This window comes from Hoplias malabaricus, chromosome 15, assembly GCF_029633855.1.
Source record: "Hoplias malabaricus isolate fHopMal1 chromosome 15, fHopMal1.hap1, whole genome shotgun sequence".
Classification (NCBI taxonomy): Eukaryota; Metazoa; Chordata; class Actinopteri; order Characiformes; family Erythrinidae; genus Hoplias; species Hoplias malabaricus.
Window position 1 is genome coordinate 19,592,695 of NC_089814.1, and position 15,729 is coordinate 19,608,423.

Sequence of the window (15,729 nt, forward strand, 5' to 3'; positions counted from 1 at the left end):
ACCACTATCAAATACTTATGACTTACATGCTGTTAAGCATGTGGAAAAGAAAGCAGCAATAGCACAACTGGATCTATTTTTTGCTTATAGCTTGGTCCAGAAACTGAAATATTTGTTAGTTTGGTAAAGACTTACTAAAATGTAAAAAGTGTTAAAATGTAACGTAAACTTGCAAAGCTATGTTATTAGGTGTACAAATAAGTTTTAAAGCATTTTATTTAAGGCATAATTGTTATTCGAAATTCAAACCTTCTCCCACCCTTTTGTCATTTTATGGTAACTGTTGTGTAGTGTTAAAAATGTTCTTTTAAAATAAAAATAACAACAATAAACAAACAAACAAACAAAAAATGAAGTACTTAGAAAGTGTCAAGCGAGAATAATTAATTTGTCCTTCATTTGTTTTGAATTCCATCAAGGAAAATGCTCCACAAAAGCATGTGATTTTGGTTTCTATGATTTAAAGGAACACTATGTAATATTTGTACTTTTAAATCACAGCTTCAGAATAATTGTGATGCTTCACTGAGCTGTAATAGGGAGAACAGAGCCTCTGGTATTGCTTCTCTGTGCTCAGCACTGCAGAAACTGCATTATGTAACTTTTGGAGGAGGGTAGAAAACCACTCCCTTCCCTCCCCCCCCCCCTTCTCCTTGGTTTTAGTACAGTGTTGTAACAATGAAAGTGTAGGGGGAACTCAAGGAGCAAAATTACAAAATCATACAGTGTTCCTTTAAAGATTTGTGTTAGCAATCATAAATGTAACCTATTGATACTTAATTATTATTAGTTTTTAGATAGAATGTCAATTGTCATTTTAAATACCATGCAGCATTTATCATAATTTCATCATTGATCATTTTTAATTATAACTATATGTTACACAGAAACGCTTAGGAACTTGTTTGGACACAAAATACATGTGTACTTTTGAAAACTTCAACAGTACGTCTTTAATACAAGTGTTAATATGGAGACATTTATTCTGGCTGATGTATCTGTTCTATTCTAAGCATCTGTGGCCCTCAGAGAACATAATGTAAACTACAATGAAGTGAGTTTACAGGACAGAAAAGTATTCCCATGACAGCTACGAATATCTGGGACGCTGGGTAAGCCCATTACCAACAGTTCAGTCCAATTTTGGACAGAATCTTTGCAGCTGCACATGGTAATTAACCCCACCCATGATAAGAGCCAGCCAAATGATGTCTCTTTGCTTACATGACCACCCAACACACAACCAACTCTGACAAACGGCACACAGAGGAAGTTTTGTGTGGGCTTCACTGCTTTAACCTACATTGAGTAAAGCACCTTTCCCTCACATCTGGGTCCTTGACACAGGCTTGGCATTACGAGCTTGTCATTCCCAGTGCACGGAGAGCCTTTGACTAGCGAGAATATTCTCCCTCCAGCCATGGGCTATTGCCCACATACATATGGGGGATGATCCTGAGTGTTGGTGATATGAAATAAAGCTGCATGGTTGGTCAGATTCGCATGAATGACCTCGCAAGAGAATTTGTAGCACACTGTCCAGGGGACTTTGAAAATGAAAAATGAAAAAAAAATGAAAATCCAAGCGAATATATCAAAAATGAGCAAAAACTATAAGATCATTGCTCCAGTTTAAACCAGAGCAGATGACAACACAAAAACGTTTTTTTTTCTTCCACTACAAGGACAAGAAACATTTGTTTCAAATGGACAAATATCAGTGCCCATGTGAGCTCCAGCCTCTTCGGGATGTAGCTAAAAGGCATTGTGTGCATGTAGCTTCCTATTCTTCTTTATTTTCTCCATAAATTATTTGTCAGTTCTAGTCTCTCTGCAATGTTTTATGCTGTTAATATTTCAAAAGCCACACATCTGTGTACTCTTTATTGTTAAGTCCACAGAGCAACAAGAGCAGTGCATAAGTCACATGTCTGAGGGGCCAGTTCAAACCTGTGCTATGGGCAAACTCTCACCATTAAAGTCCTGCAAGGTCTAACACTGTTAATGTGACAATCCCACATTTGTGCTGCATTACAAGCCATTTCCAGGAGAATGATATTTTTCCCCCAAATGATTTTTTTTGTTTGTTTGTTTTCCCAAAGACTTTTTTTCTTTGCTTTACAAAGAAATCACACATCATCCACTGTTTTAAATTTACTTGAGTAAAACCCCGTGTTCTTCAGGTAGCAATTTTAAAGTTTAAAACTCAAAATTGTTAAGCGCGCGTGGAGAAAGCTCACTTAATGTCTCTCCGGTATCTAAGAAGTGTCATATTGGCCACCTTCAAAAACACTGAATAAATTACAAAAAAAAAATATGACACAGGAGAGGCATATTTTTTATCTTACTATCTCATTCTATAGTGTCCATATGTGTAAAAATAATATTGATATATTATATGAATATGTTTATAAATATAAACAAGAATATTAAAACAATTACATTAAACTTCAAGGCACCATGACACAGATCTTGTTTAGATTAGTCTATAGTTATTAAATTGCACATTTAAACTCACAATGTGGAAGAATATCTAACATTAAACATATCTATATACATTTTCAGAATCCAAAACTATGACCTAATAAAATAAAATTAGCTTTGGATCCCTGCATTCAGGAAATTTCATATAGACCAAATTTTAATTCAAATGATTTACAACATACAAGGTCAGAAAGCTTTGGTCACTAAAACTTTTTGTTCAATGTCGTATTAATTATAAACAAAACAAAATACGTCCAAACCACTGACGGTGGTGTCTTTTTTTGGTACTGTCTGCTTGAGTGTTTAGGTTGTTTCCATGTGGCAGAGAGGGGCAGAATCACATGACTACAGCTTAGTTAGTAGTGTGGTTTTAAAGGGACAGTACATGACCACTCAGTGGGGACATAACAGAATAATAATTAAAAACAAAAAACAGTTATAAATAATTGATATAATCGTTATAGACAAGATTATGTCGATTGTTGATTGTTCTGAATGTTGATTTCAATTAATTTTTGATTAATTGCCCATACCTAAAAGATAGCACACACAATTCTGAGAAAAAGGCTCGTTAGTTAAATGTTCCTTTTGTTATCTGCAATTAATCGATTCAGTAATATTATTTTCTTTAAATATTTGGCCAAATATTCTATGAATTAAAGTCAAATTTCATCGTATAGTTTTGAATTTAGATGCTAATCTAATTGTTATGCTCATGATTAAAGTTGACTTTCTGAATTCAAATATACTATCGTTTTATTAAATCCAGAACAATCTGATCTTGCCTCCCTTCCTCCATGTTTTCCTTCTTTGTTAGTCATTTACTAGACTTACTAACTTTTTATTTCATACATTATAAAAATCTATATGATTATGTTTTCTACTTTGGCCTAAAGCATACATTACAGTGTTTTACTTATGATGCAATTAAGAGACAGAGGCAGTGTTTGTGGGTCATTTTCCACAGGAAATACAATAAATCTGGACCACCTCCTTAAAAGTTAACTTTGGAAACCTGATAACATCCATTACATAAACACATTATATGACTAATATGGCTACTTTGGGCTGTCTGTGAAAAGATGCACAACAAAGATAAGTTAATGCTACAAAGCTTCTCACAGACAAGTTCAGGTAACATAAACCACCATGTGATTGTTAAAACAATTCTGAATGCTTTATGTTGAAAAGTGTGCATTGTCATGCTCCATTTTCAAACAGTTCTATCAATTAAAAGATCCACATGTAATATATGTACAAAAATGTCTGGCCCATCAGAAAATTCCCCACCAATGTCTGGCATTCTGACAAACATGTAAAGCACTCTCTTACCAAGTCCAAGCAGTTACACGATTAGCAGCAGGACGATCAGCATATGGTTACAAAGCTGAGCCATGTCTGACACATGGCACTGAGTGAACCTTGCCACATCCTTACAGACTGATACACTTTAACAGAGGGAGGATGTTTTCATGCTATTCTTTCACTTTAAGTTTTTGTTGCATTCCTGTAGCATTTGTGGGATTGCTTTACATTGTGGATCACAGAACTAGGCTTGAAAATAAAGAGGAAAAAATCTTATGAAAATTCATAGAACAACAAAACTGCATTAATTCGCAGCTCCTTAACAGACTGACCTTAGCATGAAGAATTCAGCCTGCAGGATGCCTTTTCATGCTCAATAATATAGTGTTAATGTTTCCATTATGGTGGGAACAATAACAATGCCATTGCTTTTCAATTTTAGACATAAATTCAGATATAAAAATGAAAATGAACAGGATTTAATTAAAAACAAAACACACTTTACAATCACACACAATCCACCACCCTTAGCTTAGATTGATACAGCCTATACGCAATGTGCTGTTAGCCCCTGTAGCATGATCACTGAGTCTGGTGTCATGCCTTCCCTATTTTTGTTTACATTTGCATGCCTGTTGTCTTCGTCTTCTGGTCTGGGGCAAGGCAGCAGTCAGCTGATGGCCTCTGGGTCAAACAACAACCAGAGTGGGATCAGAAAACATTAGGCTGAATGTTAAATCCTCACTGCGTTTACCATGGTCTAGTAATGTTTACCGGTTTTAGATGGCTTGCAAATACCCGTCGGTTTGTTAAATACAAATTATTTTGCTATTGCTAAATTTTAGCAGCAATTTCTGTTCACCATTTCACTACTGTGTTTTAGATTGTAGCCATTTCACATTTTCAAACAAACTTTCGTTCTCTCTAACAGCTTATCCAGTTCAGGGTCATGGTGAGTCCAGAGCCTACCTGGAATCATTGGGCGCAAGGCGGGAATACACCCTGGAGGGGGCGCCAGTCCTTCACAAGGTAACACACTCACACATTTACTCACACCTACGGACACTTTTGAGTCTCCAATCCACCTACCAACGTGTGTTTTTGGACTGTGGGAGGAAACCGGAGCACCCGGAGGAAACCCACACAGACACAGGGAGAACACGCAAACTTCTCACAGACAGTCACCCGGAGGAAACCCATGCAGACACAGGGAGAACACACCACACTCCTCACAGACAGTCACCTGGAGAAAATCCACGCAGACACGGGGAGAACACACCACACTCCTCACAGACAGTCACCCGGAGCGGGACTCGAACCCACAACCTCCAGGTCCCTGGAGCTGTGACACTGCGACACTAACTGCTGCGCCACTATGCCACCCAACAAACAAACAAAATTAATTCATTGAGGCCTATATAACAATGCGATTAATCCCTCCCTCTCTCTCCCCTCAAAAGATTTACCCCGCAAGCTGATGGGATTGATTCCTTAGTTTTCTGGCTGTCTTAATTTACCCATTTGAATGTTTATGGAACACTGCAGTTTTAAATCTGAAATGGTCAGGCAACGTCTAGCATAAATCATACACCACAGGGACACACAGGGACACAAGACTTCAATGTTATTTTCACTGGAGGTGGGCTTGAAAGGTAAACATTAATACAGAGTGGCAGCATTCAGGAAAGTCATTAACTTGTGATTATAAACTTAAATATCAGGCTTTTATCAATATTATTAAGAGGAAGTGTTCCTGAGCAATATAACGTATCTAGTAATCCTTAAATAATAAAAGCAAATAAATAGGTGAATGAAAATCCTTCAATAACACAGTACTGCACCATACTCCAATTTTAAACTAGACAGTGTCTAGTGTAAGGGAAGCCGCATCTAGACAGCTTTAGGTGTGGCAGGATTCATAGAACTAATAAATGCCGATGTATTAGCTGATGGCAAACAGTTGCTAACTTTAGAGATGAGAGAAAGTTTGTAGAGAGCCAGAAAAATAAGCATTGAAGCTTTGTCAGTTGACTACTCAAGCTGCGCAAAAGACTGAAATGCACAACCCTCTTTACAAATAAGTGTGAAAACCTCTAAGCGTTAGCTTTATCACAGGCTTGCCAGATGGTCTGCTTTCAATCTGTCACTGCAATCTAACCACTAGGCTATATTCAAGGAGTAAATCTGGTACTAATGGTGGATTTCCACACAAGGAGGTCTTACTGATTGTGCTGTGGAAGGGAATAAGATTTGTTGGGTTGCTCTGTTTGTTTCTGCTTATCAACTGCTTATCTCTCACAATCAGAGAGATAGCCGATCACAGATTAGAGGACAGAAAGTCACTGTCAGCACAGTAGTTTTACTAACAGCTGAATCTAAACCACAAGACTTTAGGAAATATTTATAGAATACATTATAAGCTAATGCTCATCTGACCTCAATCACGCATTGATATCAGGACCTTTATGGAAACGTCAGCTCCATCCATTGTAAAATAAATATATGCTACAATATGAAAGCTGGACTGTTTCTTTTTGGAACTCAAGAGTCATAAAAGTGATAAAAAATAATGCAGTAGCATGTTCCAGGCTGATAAATCATGGGGTGAGTTTATTTTATAGTTCTGGTGAAATTGCTGGTTGACATTTTTCTGAGAATCCTTTACAGTGCCTCATTTTTAAGTCAGGTCTGATTATCTAAAATTTTACAGCTTTCCTCCACTTTGTACCAAAGTATGAAAATACCTCTGGCAAGGCCAACCACAATTTACAGTCCATCACTCAAGCATTCCAAGTTAATCATGTTATCATGGCCCAAGGCTTTCTTTATTAATTTATTTCTTTTTAAATAATTCAGACTAATATTTATTACCAACCAAACACATTATCCATCAATTTATCAATTACAATACTGTTCCATGTCTAGTTCATGTTAAAATCCATTTATAAAATTTATACACACACATACACGCTCATGAGTGCACATATCAAGTGATTTCTTTTCATATATGGAAATATTAAAAAACGTATTCCTTAAATGGACTATGGACCATGGAACTGAGAGGTGCGCCAGACAGAAGCTTGAAACCGAAACACACCCTGAACAACCCAGCCCAAAAAAAATTGATGGAACTGAAATCTCCATATTCATTAGATCTATGCTAATAAATATAGAGACTGGCACTTGGTTTAGCACACCACAGCCCATAATTTTCCAGCGAACTGAGGCTCAAAACACATATAATTACAGTATAAAGCCTCATACCTGTGAGCACAAAGTCGAAAGGTCTTCTGAGTATTTTGTCTGTTTTCATCTATCTTCCCCTGTGGCTCACATAAACGCACAAAAATATTTGGCCATGTTCTTAAAGACACAGAACAGAAACACGTCATAAACACCACCCTCATTTTACGATACCATCCACATTTATATTATCATTATACAGCCCAACCCTTTTCATTCATTCATTTTTTGTAACCCTTAGCCAGTTCAGGGTCACGGTGGGTCCAGAGCCTACCTGGAATCACTGGGCGCAAGGCGGGAATACACCCTGTCCTTCACAGGGCATCACAGACACACACACACACGCACACATTCACTCCCACACTCACACCAGCGGACACTTTTGAGTCAGCCCAACCCTAATAATCACATATCCTGAATACCACTATATTTAGCAGCAGGCTTGATTTTTTTCAAGCCTCGCCTACTCAGATAGGCACTGAGGTTATTTTAAATTAAATGCAATTAAATAAACCCAATTTAATAATACGCATTAGTAGGAAAAATGCTGGTCAGTTAATGTGTATTAACTAACATCCCTGTTTTAAAACACTGAAATAGCTATCAATATTTTTGTATGTATGTTTTTATCACCAGCCTGGTGTCATTTGCCCTTCAGAGAATTCACTTTAGAACTTGCTATCTGCTGTGAGGGACTCAAATCATCAAAAGGGAGCCATTTTTTAACTGTCATTTTGTGTACGGGTGACAGGCATTTGAGAGGGACATACAACACAAGGCCTGAAAATGCCAGATGCCTCTTGAGGGAGGAAAAAGCCAGTGATGACGACACTGATATTAGCAAGCCATTGGTCTTGCTGTATAATCATAGTGAAGGGGCGGAAGATCTGCTATATGCTGACTATCCTCAAAATATATTAGAAAAGATTAGCTTAAAAACCACTTACGCATTCTGACATCACTGCATTTTTATTTCTATTTTGAGACTCTTATCGTGCATAATCAACTCAGACTATTACAACAATTTCAAATTGCACCTCAAAGCTTATTAGTGGAAAGCAGAAACCCAGCAAGGGCAGCGGTTTGATTCCAGAGGCAGACAGACGATCCGCCACGTCTATTTTTAGAAACAATAATTGCCTTTGTGCCTACATTGTAAATAAGGGTTGAATTCATCGCAATTGTCTGACTATGATTCAGTGCATGAAACAAGTTAACTGGAAAACAACAAAAGACTCATCTCTAAATAAACACTGTATGAACAAGGCCATTCCACGGCTGCACTGTAATTAAAATTCTCTGTATGAAACCAAAAGTATCCTGCTGTTTGATTGATGCCTGTGGCCACTGAGCTATTGATGTAGGATTGTGACCAGCATCTGGCAAAACCACGCAGACACTGGGAGGAATGCCACACTGGTACTTTCTCCCAGTGGGAGCATGTGACCAGATAAAGATCACCAGCAGGACTGTGGAGACTGAGAGTAAACGTGACACAATCATATATTGTGTAAATAAACAACTTTATCAACTCATGTGTGGATAAGACTGTATCATTTCCAAATAACAATTTATAAGAAAAAAAATCAGACAATGTGCTGTTAAAAAATGTCCAGTACTTTCACATGCCAAATGATCATTCTATTTAATATGAAAAAATACAAAAGGGAGAGAATGAGACAGAAAGAGAAAAAGAGCACAAATCACTGTGTGAGAAAATCAAACAAAAAAGTCTTGTTTTTCTAAGAATGAGGCCTGACCTAATATTGCTTTGAAGATGCATTTGTAATTCCAGTGCAGGAGTCAAGCACTATTTTGATCAATGTCCCTCTTTACACATGGAAATCTTATTGACATTTGGGGAATGCACATGCTTGCCATTCCTACAACATGAATGTTCAAGTTCTAAGCTTTCCCTCCAGCATCTGTTACTGCTTACCAAGACAAAAAAAAATAAAGAATAAAACCTACATAGCTTAATGAAAACTCTTTTCATCTCACCAACAAGTAAACCCTATTTCAACTTGATACGCAGTGAGCTTCACCAAAAAGTATGTATTTAGTGTATTGTGGAGTAAACACCAATTAACATTGCCTGGTCTTTTTATCGTCACTGCCTGAAATAAACCTTGCATCTCCAAAAAGACACCTGGTTACTATCCATTTGTCATTTGTATTCCAAAATGCAAGATTTCTCAGTTTAGCCATATACCTTAAGACCAAAGACAAGCCTGTCCAGTAGGAACAGAGATAATAAGATTCCTATTGGACAGTCCTCACGTTTGGGCTTAAGTTAGTTGGCTAATACCTGGCCCACACTACAGGATAATCAAGCTGATTTGTGAAACACTGTTCGATATTTATGATTCTGAATCTTGTAGTGTGGACGCAGACTCTCGCATGTGAAACGTTACATTAACGTCATGCATAAAAGGCCATAAAACAATGAGAGCTGAGTTTTATTGCTATATGCCGTGTTTGTTTACATCAAGTTTGCATGAAACTCCCATCTGCTCTTGTGATGTAGCAGTTTGCGAGACACTCCCACAAGGTTTTGAGGACTGGAGCTGTCTGTTGGGCATGAGCAATCTGAAAGCATGTGGTGTTATATTCTGGGCAGATTGTTTAGTGTGTGGACTGATGACTGACAATGATCAAGCACAGAAAAAATCTGTAAAAATGTCATTACGTGTGAGGTGTTCCACACCGGTTAGGATTTTCAAAATCCTGTAGTGTCTGACACGCATAATTGAGATCCTGCTTTGTGGAATACCCAGGTGAAGGAAAGCATTCTCAACTTTTAATTTCAGTTAATTTTCCATATTTTTCCAAAACAATTTGGAGTGTATCTATTGAGCTTTTTCTTATTTTCAATTCTAATCTGACAGTGTCCTTTTTGTTCCTTTTGTAGTCATGTGAAACAATCTCTGCTTTCTTCACCACCTTATTGCAAAGTTATTGGTAGGAAAGCCCTGATAATATGTGCAAATCAGTGTTTTAATCTAGTGCATATTTGAAGGCTTCCATTTGTTCTGTGATCTACGGTGGGAGAGCATTCCACATTTGTTCCCAAAGCTGAGAGCCTGTGGCATGGTGAGCTGCCTCGGATATTTCTGTGACCTCCGTGTGAGTGGTGTCCTCCAGCCACTTCAACCCACAGGCGCTCAGCTGTTTCTGGCCATTACTCTCTGGTTGGGCCACCAGACGCACAATTCTCCTGTTGCTCGAAGACTCAGCATGTTTCATCACACAATGACTGTAGTGGTACCCATGTGGATTACCCTGGTGCCCTCCATCTGGAACATTCCTCTAGACTGAAGTGTCTGCAGGGTAGGAAAGCCATTTTTGGGACCAGGTTACATATAGTTTTGGGTGCTCTGCAGATTCAGAATATGAATTGCTGATTTTTTCTGAAGACCAAATGTTTGAGCTAACACTGACCAAACTGGCCTAAATGATTCCAATGATAGACATATACCAAAGAGAAAAATACAGTGAGTGCATGTCACACCAATTTTAATCATTAATCACACTGTTAACACTGATTTGAAGCATAAAAATAATGTTCATGTTTCAAACCTGGTAAACATGGATAGAATATGTATGGATGTCTTGTTTTACTAATTATTCAGTTCAGATTGTTGAGGCTGCTACACTCATAACCTCCATTTAAAAAAAGGTTTTACATGCATGCCTGTGAAGTCTTTATCAAGGTCTTACCCAAACAGACTTAAGAGATTTTCACAGACAGCAACGTCAGAGAGAGTTCTCATGTCTGTCTTCCATTTCTTTTTGCCACTTACTACACTGTGTAGTCAGCTAGAGTATTCCAGAAGGACCTGCATGCTTTTCACAGAGTCCTGAAGAACATTTGCTCTGAAACTGTGGCAGCTGACATACTATGACTCTTGAGGAAACACTTTTAGCTCTTTCACTTTTTCCAAACAAACTAATTGCCTAGTGAGATTGAGTTGTACTGTTTGGCTTTTTTTTTAATATGTGGTGGATTTTATTTAATTATATTGTATTCCCTGCCTAGGGATCGAACATGCACTTTAGTTTCAGAGAATACCAGGCAATTTTATCAGTTTTGTTAACCACACTTGTATATTGTCACAGTTTTGGTCCAAGAATTCCCAGTTGTTTTATCTAAAAATGGACTAGGAAATCTTACTCTTTACAATAAGCTGAAAGTGTTCCATTGTGCATTGTCCAGTTTCAGCATATCATCATATTGTTAGGACCTGACAGAAGGTACATGATTATTTCCAGAGTACCACTGATCTTCATAGAGACATTGGTTTTAAAAATTAAACATTAAAACAAATTCAGAATGTTTTTATAGCATCAAACATGCGGCAAACATTTTTTAATCCATGCCTTTGGGCAAGATACAAGCCACTGTAAGGAAAAATTATCCCAAAAGTAAACATTTTATATTTTCTGAGATGTACCAAAATTTAACCATATCAACATTACAAAAAAAGGTGGTACTTTGTTTATACCAGAGGCATTTCAACACTGCGGCTCCTATTAATACAAAGACATTCAAGGCAGTAATGTCCAATGTAGTGCACCATTTCACATCAAAACACTCCAAATAATTTAAAAATTTTAAAAACGCTGAAAGAATTCTTAACATTTAAATCAGGTAAAATGTCATGATTGCAATTACTCTAAGAGGAACCACACTAATTCAGTCTGTGTAACCAAAGCCAAAGTGTACAGCTGAATGACCAAAAACAGTGGACACCTCCTCCTGCCCACGCATTTCCAAACCACCTAGTGTTAATACCTCTACCCACACAAAGGTTCTAGACAGAGAGATAGATAGATAACAACAGCTAATAAAGCAAGGCTATTCTTCTTATAAAGTTGGATAAAATGTATTGTTCTAGTCGACCTGTAAGTTAAGATAACCAATTTTACAGAGCCTTAGCTCATCCCATACAATAGTGCCAGTACACTCCATCTGTAGATGAAAATCTCTCAGCTACATCAGCTACTAATTTGGCTGAGAACAACTTGGACATCAATTTGGCTGTTGCTTGAATTTAATTAGGCAAGGAAGTCTGAGCTGATGGTCTTCAAATTTTTCAAGACACTGTAATTAGCCCACATTGTAAGTGCCAAAAAGTTTTATTAGGCACAGATGAATCAGTTTGCTTCCCTAAAATATATCTGAATGGATTTTTTGAGAACAATTTCCATGCTAATGATATGTGTGTTTGAAGAAAATTTGATTGAACCTCTAAATAAATTAACACTGAAATTGAGGTTCAAGCTCGTGCAAAATTAGTAATTTAGGGAATTAAATGGTTCAAAGAACACGTTATGACACCTTTGTTAAGACATGTTTAGATTAAGAGTGATGATATAAAAGAAAGCTTAATTTGAGGCACAGAGCTAACGGATGAAGAAGGCAGGTGAAATCCAAACATATAATTCTCAGCATTTCAAAAAGCCTAACGGCTCCTCACGCGCTCAGTCAATGCTCAGCACGCAGCAACCAAAGCATAGTTATTCTCCACCTGTATTCAGGCAAATCCTCTAGTGCTTTGCTTTGATTGGTTAGCGGTGTCACACAACCTGTTCTGTGATTGGTTGGATAGTAATTCATACTCCTAACTGTCCGAACTCCTAGCCAATCTTAAAGCAGTAAGGGGAGCTTGTCGGAAAACGGGTGGGGGAAAATAACGCGTGGAAAATCGCTTTTTCGCATCAGCAAATCCTCAAACAACTTCTACCGTCTCCACTCAGTCTGCTGTACAAATAACTAACTAACCATAACTAAATACTATTCGTTCTTTATATCACAACACATATTCTGCCGATTTGGCTATCATTTCAAAACTTTTAAAGCAGACACATCGGATGGAGACGAATTCGTAATGATGAAAATCCCCTCCAAGAAATAGCAGCCTGTAAAAAGCAAAAAGGCTAGTTCTTACTGCCACCTTTCTGTCGCCTCGCGTTATCTAGAAGCGGGTAAGTGGCCGGATCACTGGACAAAAGACAGGCTCGAGGGGATTTATTTCGAGTAAATCCACATAGTGGATGTGAGTCCGGTAAACGATGCGAAGCATTCCAGCTCCAAGTTAAACACAACCAACCGTTTTTAAAACACGTACCCAACACACAACTTTAGATAAAGGCACTTTAATGTACTCCAGGTGAACCGTACTTCACTTCTGCTCTCTGGGGAGCGGACGCTAGCCCGTTAGCTGGATAGTTTAGTTGGCTGAAAAGAGACGGACACTTCTCCATTCACACATTTTGCTAGTTTTATCTTTGAAGCGGCGGGAAGTCTGAACAAAAATACTGGCAAGAAAAAGAAACAAACTTCCAACTATTCCTTCCTTGTTTCTCCTAAACAAGCAGAAAAAATCATTTATCCAAACAGTGTTTACTCACAGTGAACGGTGAGGAGAGCCAGGACGCAAAGCAGCCGCGTTAACGCCATCTTGGAGCGAAGGATGTAGTGAGCGTAGCGGTACATGCGCACAGTGAGAGAGAGAGAGAGAGAGAGAGAGAGAGAGAGAGAGAGAGAGCCCACCTACAGAGAGGGAGAGACAGCGAAAACAGCTCGGTGAGAGAGAGAGAGAGAGAGAGAGAGAGAGAGAGAGCATCAGTTGCTAAAGTACAGAGCACACAGCCGCCTGTTGAAATATCCTCTAGCTCGCTACTTGTTTTTTTAGGGCATTATCCTCATATAAAAGAGTACTTCTCAGCAAAATAGTGGTGGTACAGCCTGTATATTCAACCTTAAGCACACATTTTATGATTCGTCTTTTGTCCTGGTTTGACAAGTGCAGTTAATCTATTTTACATTAGACTTATTTGTTTGTCGGTATGTTCGTCGACGTTAGGCGGTTACTAGATATACTGATTAAACTTAAAGTCTTAAATTCAGTTCAGAACCAAGCTCTCCGTTGAGACGTGTACAGCCTGTGCAGCGTAAAGAGCTCATACCATGGAAAACCAAACTGACTTCACTGTTTCCAAACAAATAAATAAATACACAAATAAATAAAATAATAAAATAAAGGGTTTCTGTAGTTTTAGTCCAGATTTTGATAACTTAGCAAGGTGCAGCAGCCTTCCTCAGTCAATTATCAGAGTTTTGCATTAATTTTGTTATGTCACAAATGTAGTGTGACCAGACGTCCTCTTTTACCCGGACATGTCCTCTTTTTTAGACTTAAAAAATGTCCGGGCGGAATTTCACAAACGTCCGGGATTTTGTTTTTCTAGAGCTTACATAGAACTTCGAGAAACGTTTCGTTCACAAACTAGTCCCGCCCTCCCCTACTCCGATTGGTTCGCTTGAGTGAGAAGGGGGCGTGGTGAAGTAGCTTAAAATCTTCTGATTGGATGGTCTGACTGTAGAGCTACCGTTATTGGTCGATAATCTTCTCTGTAAACATTTAATTGCCTCTTTTTCACCATCTATTGACATAACATTGACTCCAATATCTGGCAAGAAATCCATTCTGTTTGTGTGTGGTTGCCTTGCCTTCTTAAGTTTTGCTGCCAAAATTCCACATGTGAAATTATGGGAAATCAAAGAACTGTAAAACAAAAACAGAGTTAATGTTGCAACTCACATATGTTGTAATTGTAGATAGGCCACCAAACCTAGGTTAGAGCCCTTTGATGTACTGCCAGCACTGCAATTGACAGTTTCCTCTGTTCCAGATAAAAAAAACTCCACCCTAATGGCAAGCCTTTTACATTAGGAGGCATACTGTATATGTATATATAATGTTTGTATGCATGTATGTGTGAATGTATGTTAAAATGTTGTACACATAACAAATGTCCAATTCCCAACATAAAGTACAATATATATGATTTCAAAGTATTAAAACAGTCATTCAATATGACATTATGCATGTGTTATTTCAGTGTATTATAAAAATTGGCTTGATGCTATGCAAGTAGTTATTATGGAATAACATTGCAGCTCTGTTCATCCTTGAAGATTTCAGAATTTACAAAGCTTCTTACATGTTGATTGAAACGTACAGTAGAATTGTTTTTTTATACATCTGTACCAAACCAAGATTTATTTAATACAGTATTTATATAAGTATTTACAATTGAAGACCCCCCCCCCCAAAAAAAAATTATTAAAGATAAAAAAGGGATTTTTAAATGATGGGAAGATATACATATAAAACCATGATTACACCAGTGAAAAAATAAAAATGTAAATGAAAAAAGTGAGGAAAAGAACAAAGAAAAACACTGTATTGGAAAACATAGTTACTTTAGTGCTCTTCAACATTACATGTTCCTGATATTGGGTCTCCACTCAAGGTAATAAGTTTATCAGCACAGATCACTGAGCATTCAGTATTCTTAGTTTATTGCAATCGTGCGTGTTGGGCTCTGACCAGTTCAGGATTTGTGGACTTAAGTTCATGTTACTAAACTCAGGACGGATAAATCATGCTGCCCTTTCTCTCAGCTGGCTAGCGCATGCCTTGATGTCCAGACAACTGTATCACCTGAAGCACTGCTCCACTGAGCTGGAAATGAGCGTGTGTTTTTGGAGAAGGGAAAACATGTTTGAGATGCAGAGCATTCTTCAGTGAATCTAAGAGCCACAGATATGTGAAAAGACAGGATTTACAGCCGGGAGGAGAGTGTTCTTCTCTTATGTATTATCCTTGGGGACCGTAGCATAACTGA

The 15,729-nt window shown here is 37.8% G+C and overlaps 1 protein-coding gene across 1 annotated transcript in view; it reads right to left on the reverse strand.

Annotated features, from left to right (window-relative positions):
• Window positions 1–13,533, reverse strand: part of jam3b (junctional adhesion molecule 3b) — a 37,400-nt gene extending 23,867 nt beyond the window's left edge. The window contains exon 1 of the mRNA XM_066645793.1: window positions 13,447–13,533. Within this exon, the coding sequence (XP_066501890.1) occupies window positions 13,447–13,531 (85 nt within the window). The 5' untranslated portion in view covers window positions 13,532–13,533. The remainder of the gene's footprint in view (window positions 1–13,446) is intronic.
• Window positions 13,534–15,729: the final 2,196 nt, after the last annotated feature.